Genomic DNA, 13,228 nt, shown 5'->3' with positions numbered 1-13,228 from the left:
ATGTGTTAATAAATTTGTATAAATTTGAAATTAAAGTCTGACGCCTCTTAAAACCCCATCACTACTTTTTGTGGTTTTTTGGAATACAATTAATAAAAAGGGGTGAGGTCTCAGACCACATGGAGATGATGGATCTGGGTAGTAAATATAAAATTTAGTAGTAACTGTTATTTTATAAACATCTAGGATACACATACCAATGTAGGATTCAGTCCTACATTGGTATGTTCAAACCCCTGACCCCCAAAGGCATGTGGTGAATCCCAGAGGCAGGGAGGGCTGATGGATCCTTAGCCGGGTTGTGGGATGCAAACAGTAAATTGGGCCCCAGTCACTTTAAGTACTTTTTCAATACTTTATTGTAGAACAGCCAAAACTGGGAGGGAGGATATAGGTCTACAGACATCCATGGCAAAAATAGACTCTAGACTAACCAATCCTTTCCAGCTTCCACAGTGCAGGAATACTTTAGTTGAGCAGAGGTAACAGAATCACAGCTGGATAAAGGATATTCTTGAGATCTTCCCTGGGTGAGACACCAGACTTATTCCTGAGGTCCATGTCAAACTGGCATCTCCAGTAGTCAAAGGGTTCCTCTGGTTCTCCTTCACAGATAGTTCCAGACCCCTCCAGTGTCCACATCTCCTGCAGGCTTGAGGCGTTGTCAGCTTCTTCAACTTTGTACATACTACCTCCAGGCTAGGCCTGGGGGCAGCACTTGGCAATTCCTGAGTATTTATGCACTTCCCCAGCATGCACCACTGGCCATGAAACTCCTAGTGATTGGCTGGTGAAGCCTACACACTCCCAATTTTCCCTCATTGGCTGCCCCATTCTGTGGCAGGGTCACACCCCACTTACAGGTAGGTGCAGACAATAGCGGAACACCTAGGAATGACCAAATGATCACAGACTACAAATTAGCTAGACTGATTAGAGTTTCAGCAACACTAAATTTAAAGAGATCTCTTCTACTGGGGTCAGGGGGCACTTACCTCTGAGTTTGCCGTGTTCCAGCTATGACAGCTGTGGTCTCTACCAGGCCAATCCACAGCTGCCACTGACATATTCTCCAATATTTCTTTAGAACCCAATGTTGTTCTTGTTGGGCCATTTGCTGGCCAGTGATGATGCAACTTCTGCACATGCAATAAGGAGATGCATTATCCAGGTCATCGGCTCCACTTTAAACAAATAAAAACATTGCTAGTAAAAAAAAAAAAGAAAGGGAGCTTCTGGGTTTTTGAGATAAGAAGCATTCCAGTTTCTTCAACCAAAATATTTGGACTTCCCCCCTCCTTCCTTGCAACACCCTCCCCTTGCATAAGCAAAATTCTTTATAAATATCTTTTTATAGGTGGCCAATGTCCAATGACATCATGGGTAGCGTGACCAGACATTCGTGGTTTCTGGTGACAATCCCCGCTTTCCAGAGGCTATCTCCAGATAAAAAGTGTCCCCCTTTGTGTCCCCAGTTAAAAAGTGTAATCCCCAGGAGCTGCACTCTATAGTGGTAATGGGTTGTGGCCAGAGAGCACTGTCTGTAAACATTGGGTCATGCGGACTGTTGACAGTTCCGGGTCCATGTTGGAGGACAAGTGTTGGGACTCCAGCATTAGCCCAGAGAATGCAGTCTATAAGGCTGGGCAGCAGTGTTTATAAGCCACCAACTCTTGTAAAGATCAATAATTATTATAGAGCCTGCATCTCAGTAAGAACCCTTTTGCACCGGCAGGTGACACACAGGTCACACAGAAAAACATGCCATACCTACCTGCTAGTAGAGTTTTATTTAGAATAGATAGGAGCACAGATATGTTTTGTTATTTTTGTTGTTCATATGCCATACCCAATGTCCAAGCAGTATATTTCCCTTGGAAAAAGTCTGTACTTTAGTCTCTGGAAGCTTCCTGGTAGAGAGAGGATTGCTTGACAAGAGTGGATTTGAGCTGACCACTACCAGGGATAGAGAGAGGAGATTGTTTGATTTTATGTCACACAGCGCTGTTCATTGCTTTTAATGTAAGTTTTTAGCACACTTCTCTATTAAAGCTTTATAAAGATTTGATGCTATGTAGCATGTTATTTCCTTTATGAGAACACATGGAGAAATGTTTTTGGCTGAGTTATAACTGACAGTCTGCAGTGTAAAATTTTACTTTTTGGTCCCATGCTCCTAGGTCTGTATGGTTTAACCCTTTAAGGACCCTTTCGCTGCCAAGGCCTTTTTTTTGTTTTTGTACACATGTTATAATCCACATTTTAGGCCTGAAAATTATTTCAAACCCCCAAACATTATATATTTTCTGAAAGTCAAGACACTGTAGAATTAAATAGCAGCAGTTGCAAATTTTTATATTGCACAATATTAGCTCAACTCTTTATCAAACCCCTAAAAATTGCAAAAAATGCACTTAAGTTAAATTTAAATACAAATTTAAATACAGTAATACCTTGGTTTACTAGCATAATTCGTTCCGGAAGCATGCTTGTAATCCAAAGCGCTTGTATATCAAAGCGAATTTCCCCATAGGGAATAATGGAAATTCAGATGATTCGTTCCACAACCCAAAAATATTCATATAAAAATGATTACAATACTGCACTGTAATATAATACTGTACAAAATATAAAGAAAAATAAGCCAATTACCGGTACCTTCGTGGCTGGTGTGAGGGGGACAAGAGAGAGGAGGACTATTGTCTAGGATGACTTTCACTATCACTAACGGAATCACTGCTATCTCTTGACTCAATGGAATCTTTTTCATTTCGTGAAACCTTAACAAGGAATCTATTCAATGTGACATTGCATTGTCGTTAAAGAGACTCATCGTTCGCACTGCTACAGCCTTATTCGGGTGGTGCTTTTCAAAATGTTGCTCTTATTGCAAGACATTGCTTGTATATCAAGGCAAAATTTTTAAGAAATGTTTGCTTGTCTTGCAAAACACTCTCAAACCAAGTTACTTGTAAACCAAGGTATTACTGTAGATAGCAAACATGCCCAGGATAAAAATTGTCTGAGTCTGTGAAACGGTGACAAAAATTCAGTACCCCAAAAAGTCCATAGACAACGTTTTTGGACCCCCTACAGATCATCACTTTAGAGATATGCATAAATATTGGCCCTAGAATTATTGCTCTCACTCTGTGGTGTATGGCGATAGCCAACATATGTAGCGTGACCTTTTGGGGGACTTTTAAAAAGATTTACATTTATTTAATTTAATATTATTTGTTACTTTATTTACTCATTTTAGTTTTGTTTTACTTTACTTTAATTTATTTGCTATCACATGGTATCATCATTTGCTTACAAGTCCCCACATGTGGTAGCCTTTTGGTGGCGATAGGTACTCTTTAAGATGATGCTGGGGGTCCATTTCACTCTAAATAAGCTAATGAAGTGCAGATCGCACATCAGTAGCTTATTGCTTGGCTTCGGGAGCTAAACAATGACAGCTTAGGGACCGGAAGTGATGCAATACGCATGGCTCCCAGTCCCATAGAATGGGGAGTTGATTGGAGAACAGACGTTCGCCATTCTCCTCCCCAGCTTCCCGATGACACCTGAGTTGCCAGTCCAAGGCCTGCAGGAGGGGTAGCGCAGCCCAGGAAACCTGTCGGGGGTGGCAGCGATCTGGCAGCAGCTGAGTCGCCAGAATTGCTTCTATTGTAAAGCCGACAGCCAGCTCTACAAATGTAAACAGAGTCCTGGCGGCTTTAGTTTGTTTAAACGGGCTCGCTGCCAGTGATGTACTATGTACGTCAGTGGTCGCTAAGAGGTTAAAGGAGATCTATGGGATAAAATACACTCATCCCCATAGTTAGAGCCGACGTTTGACACTGTAGCTGTCACATATTGACCTCTATTGGCTCTATTGACCGAGAACTGAGCGATCACATATCGCAAATTGCTCAGTTCACCATCTTCTCCCTTCAGAGAGCAGTTAATTAATTCACTGCTCCCTGCAGGGATTCCCCCCTCCCCTCTTCGTTCCTCCAGCGCTGACTGGGTAATAGACTGCTATATGCTGAGTTTTGGGTCACAGGAGGACATTAGTAAATTTCCTCCTGTGACCCTGAAGAGAACTACAGTAACCACCTTGTTTCTTGGTAACAGTTTAAAGTGGAGGTAAAGTCAGAAAAATAAAACAATCCTGCAAGGTAGGAATTTTTGGCAGAAGAGACATGCAAAGTCTTGTCTTACAAAAAAAATCTTACTCTTTTCTCTAGCGATTTTTTTTATTTCCTTCGTACACTGTACAGCACATGACCGTGAAGATGCCGTGAATGGGCCTGGTACCTGGGAGAATGTAACTTCTGTGTGCATGAGATACATCATCACTGGTCACCCAATGGCTGAAGAGGATGCCTGGGGACCTGAAAGTGGCAGCAGCAGAGATGGTGGCAGAGGATGCATCACACAGTACTGGAGAAAGACACACGTGTAAAGTAAGTGTGCATTCATGTACAAGTATGTAAAGCATACTTGCACATTATGGCAAAACCCCACCAAGCATGCAGCAATTTACTTCCACTTTAATTGTAAGGCCCTTTTCTGTAAATTAATTAGCAGTATTTTGGTACAGTAATTAGCAGTATTTTGGAGGTACAAGGATGTATGTGTGAAGTATGTAAAACCCACCTTTCCCCAGGTCTTTCATAATCTTTGCCATACTCACATTTTGTCACATTGTTTTGACTAAGGTCTACTTGGCATTTTGTTGTTGCACACTCCAAAAGAAATATAATTGCATTTATAAAGCAGTGACTGTGACAGGTGTACCCCAACTTGTTATGTAGTCTTCAAATGACCAGCAGCAAAATCCAGAGTATCCAAGTGTGCGTAATTATAACTCTGTGTGTGTGTATGTGTATATGTATATATATACAGATTTAATGCGGCTTCAATTGAGCTTGGTCTTGGTCTCCCTAGAAAGCCCCCATGCGGGTGACACATTACATACACACACCCCCTCTTGGATACTCTGGATTTTGCTGCTGGTCATTTGCAGACTACATTGCAAGTTGGGGTAAATCCTTATTAGTGCTATTTTCTATTTTTTGTTTTATTTTATTTCTTCATATATTATGCACATGTGTATTGCTAATGTATATTGTTCCATAAAAAGAGGGAAGGATACCATATGTAATATACTGTACAGACATAGAGGCTTTGTATGACATATTTGATTTATTGAATTGTAGATTTCCACTAAGGCTCCTGAAGAAGCACTTACTTGCAAAATGCGCAAAAACGCAGGACGCTTTAGCCTACTACTCTTTATAACCTGTACAAGCTTGAAGACTTTGGCCAAGATATGTATATGCTATTTTTTTCTGTCCCTTACTTGTTTTGTATAACTGGTCTTTAAAATGGCAAAAGTGTTTTAAAACATTTTTTAAAAAATTGTACTGATACAAATTTTTTTTTAACTAAAGCAAATGAATATGTATTAATTGTGGCACCTAAAAAGCCCCATGTCTCTTTCAAGCTATTCTCTTTTGTATATTATTTGTATCCAAAACATATAGGGGTCTTGGAGCTGTACGGGCTATTGTGAATAGCCCGTACAGCACACCTTTGGTTCTACTGAACCGAAGGGGTCCTGGGGCCGAAGCTAGCCGAAGGATCGGCCGAAGCTACGGCCAGATCCTTCGGCAGCTTCGTGAATAGACCCCATTGTGTATTGTAAAGTAGTGTATTGTAAGAGTTAATATAAAGAGCACAATAACTATAACAAAAAAAAAGTAATGCAAGGATTTACTGATGTGTAATGGCATTCAGAAAAAAAGTTATCATCTTAATTATTAAAGGGAAAAAAAATTAAAAATGCAATGATCATTATCTAAAACACTGTAATAATACTTTTATTTAAATAATAATATTTAAAGATTGGCACTACAGAATGAGATTTTTTAAAGCATTAATACTCTTTTCCTCCAATAACATTTGGTTATTTGAAAGACTTTAATGTACTTAATGATTAAAAAGACAGTAAATTAATCAAAACACATACTAACTAAGGAGTCTACATTCCTGATAGAAAATACATTTTGCTAATCACCTCTCAAATTTCACTATTAAGGCTTGCTTTTTGTTAATTTACAGGACTTTAATGGTCACAAATAATCTCTTATGGAACGTTGAATATTTAATGAAATAACGGTACCAAACTTCTATAATGGTACATTCAATGTAATATAATGATTTCACTAACTTGTGGTATTATTGAATCAAATTTACATTAAACTTAGAAGTTACATTTTAAAAATGCCTTAGCTATTAACAAAAATGTACCTTATTTGAGTATCTCTTGGCTGTAGATCCTGAAATCATCCCTGAATTTGTGCTGACACTGTCCTTCCTTCTGGAGGGTGGGTACGTTTGATCCCCATGGTCCCTGTGTGTGTGTTACAAAGTAGCCACGGCTCCAAGCTCACCCCTGTGATGAACTACAATCTTATACAGGGGTCATGGGCAACAAAAGTAGCCACCCTCTAGTCTAGATGGAAGGACAGTGTCAGTACCAATTAGGGGATGATTTGAGGATCTACAGTCGAGTGATACACAAATAAGCTAAATTTTTGTTAATAGTTAAGGTACTTAAATGCATTTTTAGGATCTAACACTTTTAACTCCTGAGTTTCGTTTCACTTTAAATATTAGACAAAAATAAGAAATTATATTGTTGTATAGTTACAATTTTCGTTAAGGTGCATTAAAGTATTTATATTTATTAACTGAGGTAACATATTAAAAGTAGTGGTATATATTCAGTATTTATCATAAACACTTAATTAACACTACCACTACTACTGTTACTACAAATAAACTTTTGAGAAAAAATTATAACTCTTTTATTTTTTTAAAGTCATGTTTCTTTTGTAAAGTGAAGTTTGTCAGATGTGTCTTTCCATCAAATGACTAATCAAGTTAAAGAAATGTGTTATACTAAAAATATGTTTAATACTTTTACGTTACTTGATGTTTTATTTTTTAATATTATGATTTTTGAACAGAACACAGATTTACTGGTCTGTTGAACAACTACTAAATCATTCTCAGCTTTCATTTGTTAATTTTTTTACTCTTGTCAATGATAATAAGATATATATGTATTGTTTATTATTGAGAGTTATAGTAGTAGTTATTGTTAGTTTGTCCGTGTTGTTATTATGATTATACTAATATGCTACATTAATTATCCCAGGCTATAAGTGATAACTGGGTGGGAATCACTTATTTCAGCTAAGTTTTGCTTCTTTTACTTCTTTTGCGGTTTTTGCCTGTTCAATACAAATTCTGAAGGTCTTACACTAAAATTAATTTTAAAAGTCAGACATTGCAAATTCCATCATGTCCCAAGCGATATTTCTGCTAATTTTAGACATTGTTTATTTTTCAGTCATAGGAAAACCTGTTATTTATACAATCAACACCTTGATACCACAGTAGCATTATATTATGCTTTAATTTATTTATTTTTTTTAAAGCTCACTTAACTTTTTTTCCACCTGCAAAGTGAAGATTAAAGTAGATAAGGGGAAGATTACGTTAATTGATAAATGTGCCCCAAATGTATTTTAAATAATATATAAAACTATTGTTAAGTTTTATTAAGCAAGGCAAGTTACCCAGAAACTGCAGTGAAAAGATGTGCTTTGTATACGGCAAATGGGAGGTAGAGAAAGGAAAAGGGACTAGAATAAAAGCAGTGGTCATAAGAAAATAAGTTACAGACAAGGCTCTTATCAGGATAATCTGGGCATTTTTATTCCCTCTCAGACAGCCTTTCTTATTCAGAGTGAAAGTAAATATGTGCCCTTATCGGCAGGAGCATGGCTCTTTTCAGCAGGTCCAGGGGGGAGATAGTGACTGTGCAGTCTGAATTGCCTGTCCTATCTCACACAGGGCAGGTGGATGCAAATGAAATCTTGTTGGAAAACATCCTGAATAATGCAAAACTGACGATCTCTATCACCCAAGTCTTCCAGAACCTGAATAGATACTTGCATTCCCCATAAAACTGAATCAATCATTTTACTTATTTAATTTGTGGTTGTAACTCACTTTGATGCATCCCTTGGTTACACGAGGGGGGGGTGTAAGAAGAGGGGGGCAGGGTCAGTTTAGGAGGGGGATGTTGGTCACTGCATGCCACCCAGGATGTTATTCACAAGTAACAATTGCCATTATCTGTTCCCACTTTGGGCTAATCAGACAGAATATGTAAAGATGAATCTTGTTTCCTGTTGTCATTGGGAGGTAAGAGTTATCTCTGGGGAGGAGTGAGGATAAGTGAAGGTAAGGGGAGGGGGGCTTCTGTTCCCATTAGGGTCTTAAGCACTTGACTCACACTGGTACTTAGCATCCCTAAGACAGGGACGGTCTGAAAGCAGTTCGTTTATGTTTGGGTGTAAATGGGGTGGCATGTTTATATAAACAGCATCTCCCAGTAAGTGATACTAATATTTAGGATTGTACAGGGAGAAGGAACAAAGTGTAGAGCTAGCTCCAGGTCACCATCCAACTTTGTGGCTGTTTCCTATTTCTTATCTCTGGAGGACTCAATCCCTCTCCGGCCATGTCTTCCAGCAGCCTTAGCTTCACAGTCAGGAGGATTCTAGATCTGCCAGAGTATGAAGACACAGAGCCATCCATGAACTACACCAGGAGCCCTTCTTACCAGGACTGGGTTGAGAGAGATAGAAACCACTATGTATGTAAGTATCAGCTTTCAGCACCGAAATATTTAATTTTCCTAAATATACAGAACAATTGTACTAATATATGGAACGTTTTTCATTTACTTATTTTTTTCATTTACTTTACTTAACTTCGCCAAACCAATTATCTATTTTTAAAGCAAGTAATCAGGTTATATGGACTTTATTTATTTATGTATTTATTGATACCTTTATGTTGCCTGATTGGTTTGTCGGCCAAAGACTGGGTCACTGGTCTGCTAACCCTTATACATACAAAGGCAAATCCCTTATCAGTTTCAAGAAAAAAAAAGGGTTGAGTAAGGTAAGCTTTTTCTCCATTTTTTGAGGGTTGTTCCTCTTTCTTTAGGGGGAATGCTTGATGCAAACAACTCTGAAAACATTTGTCTCTTCTGATGCATATTACATGTTTATATGTTATATGCATATAACATATTATATGTTATGTATAGCATATTATATGTTTATTACGCATTCACTAGCAATCCTAAAAATGTTTTGACAAATCCTATTGGCTGTGGAAAAAATGGTAGTGTATGACTAGAATCAATAACTAAGCAACATTTAATGTGTATACGACTATTTTACTTTTTGGAAAACTAAAATATCTATTTATTAGTTGATCAACTTTGTAAATACAAGTTGTATTATTTTTGTTCATGATCTTAAGGTATCCATTATGACCAAGCAGCTCAAATGTTGCCTTTGAAAACTGTTAAAGTATATGGTATACCGTAAATTGATGTGGACTTTTGCAGACGTTTCCTACTGTTTACAATGATGCCTAACATAGAAGTAGCTCATGGATTGTAGTTACATTTAAAGCGCAAAAAAAACCCACTATTCTATATACTTCATTTAAAAAGTAAAAAACAAACCCTATTGTAGAAAATCATAAATACATGATTTTGTAATGATGTATCAAATGATAACTTGAGATAAGGTTGTCCACAGTGCTTAAGGCAACTTAAGTCTCACCTTATTTATTATCATAACATGTCTGGTACAGGACACAGTGTATTTACATTCTTGTTTTATATTTTGCAGCTTCAGATGAGAGCAGCTCAGAGGCCACTCTCACAGACACCATGCAGAGATCAGAGAAGGAGACTGACAACCAAGAGGAAAAAAAGAAGAAGCGTAGAGTCCTTTTCTCAAAGGCCCAGACCTTGGAGCTGGAGAGGAGGTTCCGCCAGCAACGCTATCTTTCTGCCCCCGAGAGGGACCAGTTAGCACACATCCTCCAGCTCACCCCAACCCAGGTGAAGATATGGTTCCAGAACCACCGCTATAAGATGAAGAGAGCCAAACCTGAAGCAACAAGCTCCCCACCTCTTTTGAAACATGTTGTGGTGCCAGTACTGGTTAGAGATGGCAAGCCTTGCCAGACCTGCTCTCCGACCAGCTCTGCAGATAAAATGCCATTCTTCCCTGCATTGCAACCTACAGGTGCATTCAGCTTTGTTCACAACTACCATAATAACCAGCATATAGCTCATCCAGCCAGCCTCTCCTGGAGATGGTGACAGGAACCCTTAAAACATCATATTAGTGCTTTATATTTTATATACATCTGTGAGAACTCTACGAGTAACAGTAGTCATGTGTTTCATGAGCAGCAACATGGACCTATAGCTGTGATACAGAAGATGAGGACTGCTAAATTCCATATTAGTTTTAGGTTATTTTTGCCTGTCTGTAAGTAAGTCTGTAAATAATAAGAAATATATGTATTTGTATATATACCAATGATAAAATGTGATGCTCTTTGTTTTATTGCAATTTTATAGCAATTTAAAATGTAATTTGGAGCAAACTGTAAAATATGTTCATATTGAATAGCAACCATGGAGATATATCCAAATATTGAAAATAAACTGACTTTTGCAGTTTTCAGAGTCTTGTATTGGTAGGATATTGGCAACAGACCAATGTTACTCAGATTTGTGTGGTTGTTGGGAAGTTCAATTAACCAAAGGCTTATAACCAAGAAACCCCAGTTTATGAGAATTGTTGTTGCAATTAGGAAGCTGTTGATGTAAAGTTCATGTTGAAAAAATTAACTGGGCAATCCAGGAGTCCAGCAATCTCCCATTCTGAGACACGTGGAAGCAATGGAGAGTGATTAAACTTAGTGAGGACCACTCAAAACTGTGTTTTTAGTTTGTGATGGAATTATCCTGTAAAACAAACCCTGCATTTCAGAGTTGTATGATTTGCTTAACTAGTGATATTTATTTACAGTACATACTATGGTGCACAGGATTAAGCTGACTTTATTGTTCTTGCTAGAGAAGTTGACACTGTGTGCAACTCATCAACTCAGAACCACAAGTCCCAGCATTCCATGATAGTCACAAGGGTAATTCAAGTTTAAATTTTTTTTGTAAAATGTTTAAATGGTTTTAAGAAGTGTGGCTTTTTACAGTCTATAGACCTAAACAATACTATGTAATTCCTAGGATAATTCACATTTGTAGGTAAACAGCCAGTACTTGTAGAAATTGATGAAACAAATGTCCATCTCCTACATGGGTAACCTACTCCTGTTCAGATTTTACAATATTTTGTGTTATGCATTGATAGCTAAAATGTTATTTTTGTGTTGAAATTACTTTTCACTTTTACTTCCAATCTCTATATAAATATGTCTGGCAATATTAAAACTTGAGATCCTTTATGTATTTTTATTACCCATTAACTCATCTATAAATTATATAACAAGTCAAAACTTTTCATGCACAAGTAAAGTGAGTGGACATTCATGACTACAGATGTACAAGATGAAGAGTTACATTAAAAAACTGCCACACATAATTCTCAAAAAATAAGATTTACAATCTTTATCTCCAGGTATTTCCATCATAGTCAAGATCATATAATGTTTTAGAACTCAACTCTTCCCTCACTCAATACTAATGAACAATTTGTAACTCATTAACGTCTTAAATCATTAACCAAAACTATTGCTAAAGGTATGTTCTCAAGTTTACACTTGTCTCATAGTTCCAAATAGATTGCAGGGGTAGCAGAAACTGTGAATTAAAGCTGACCATTTACTAGTAGAATTTAATTAGAAAAAAAAATAATTTCTGGAACGTTGGTTTCATTTTCTAATAGTTGTTGGGGTCAAAAAGATGATCGTTTCTGACCGTGTAAAAAAAAATTGAAGGAGCCCAATTAAATATTTTTCTTGAATGAACGAGCAAAACAGTGAATATGGTATTTGTTTGGGAAACGCGGCGCCTTCATTTCAAAACCGAATGTTAAAATCAAACGACATTCATCAAGCCTCTGATGGTGTTATCGAATATTCTGATGAGTTTTGAAGAGTTAAAAAACCCTGTGTGTTTTTTCTGTATCTGTCCTTTGGGGGAGATTTCCCGTTGCTCCCTGTTCTGAAAACAAATAAAGAAAATCTCTTCAGTAAGGGAAATCCCATCCTACACAGTTGTCACAGTTGCCTTGCTTTCAGCAAGCAATGATGATGTTACGTTGTTGAGATGTTGAGTTCAGACGGCAGGTTCAGGTAGAGTTGTGACACAAGCAAGTGCATATTTACAGGGCTGAATTAAACTGTGTCACTGTATTTAGAAAGTACATCCTATTGACATCTTCAATAAATAAGTTCAGAAACTTCTAGATCAATATGGTGATTTGGAGTAGGATAGAACTTATAGAAATATAATATAGAAATACATATAAATTTTTAGTTTTTGACCATATATACTTTTAAATATAGACCTGAACTAGAGAAAGCTAAACATGTATGGCTAGCTTAACTCTTCCCTACTCTACACAGAACTAACTAAATACATTTTGACTAGAGATAAACTTTAAGATAGCTGCTATTACTTCCATGTAAGATGGACATTATATAGATTGAAAGATAGATAGATAGATAGATAGATAGATAGATAGCCCCTTTACGACCCATGGTGGGACAATCCCATCATGAATCCTCAAGGGACTGGGACTCTGTTCAGATTTGTAGAGCCAGCGGCCGGCTTTACAGTAGAAGTGATTCTGGCGGCTCAGTTGCTGCCAGATCGCTTCTACAATCCGGTAAAGTGACTCATAACGTGTTTCCCGGGCTCCGCTGACCCTCCTATAGGCCCGGGACTGACATCTCGGGTATCGGCGGGAAGCTGGGGAGGAGGGCGGTGAACTTCCGTTCACTGATCTCCTCCCCATTCTATGGGACCAGAAATGACGCGTATTGCATCACTTCCGGTCCCTGAGATGTCATTGCTGGGCTCCTAAAGCCCAGCAATAAGCTATTGAGGTGTGATCTGCACTTCAATAGCTTATTTAGAGTGTAAAGGTGATACTAGTGGTCTTTTGGACCCCTAGTGTCACCTTAAAGAGGACCTGTCATCACCAATATGCTATCACTTAGCCCCCCTAAGTGATAGCAATTAAGGTAAAGTTTAAAAAAGTTTAAAAAATAATATTAAATAAATGAAATGTAAAAAATTCACCCCCCCCCCCCC

The 13,228-nt window shown here is 37.8% G+C and overlaps 1 protein-coding gene across 1 annotated transcript; it reads left to right on the top strand.

Moving 5' to 3' along the window:
* Positions 1-8,586: 8,586 nt before the first annotated feature.
* Positions 8,587-10,261, top strand: NKX2-8 (NK2 homeobox 8). Its single transcript, XM_018568652.1, has 2 exons — positions 8,587-8,732; positions 9,783-10,261. The coding sequence occupies exons 1-2, from the start codon at positions 8,594-8,596 to the stop codon at positions 10,259-10,261; spliced, it is 618 nt and encodes a 205-aa protein (XP_018424154.1). The 5' UTR covers positions 8,587-8,593.
* Positions 10,262-13,228: the final 2,967 nt, after the last annotated feature.

Source organism: Nanorana parkeri, unplaced genomic scaffold, assembly GCF_000935625.1.
Source record: "Nanorana parkeri isolate BGI_ZX_2015 unplaced genomic scaffold, ASM93562v1 scaffold1224, whole genome shotgun sequence".
In the NCBI taxonomy this organism is placed as follows: Eukaryota; Metazoa; Chordata; class Amphibia; order Anura; family Dicroglossidae; genus Nanorana; species Nanorana parkeri.
This window is presented reverse-complemented; position numbering and strand designations above follow the sequence as displayed.

What these genes read in the sequence shown, in the direction of transcription:
- NKX2-8 (XM_018568652.1), top strand. Translation starts at nt 8,594, where the DNA reads ATGTCTTCCAGCAGCCTTAGCTTCACAGTCAGGAGGATTCTAGATCTG. An exon ending in AGATAGAAACCACTATGTAT is followed by an intron (nt 8,733 to 9,782) that starts GTAAGTATCAGC and finishes TATATTTTGCAG; the next exon opens with CTTCAGATGAGAGCAGCTCA.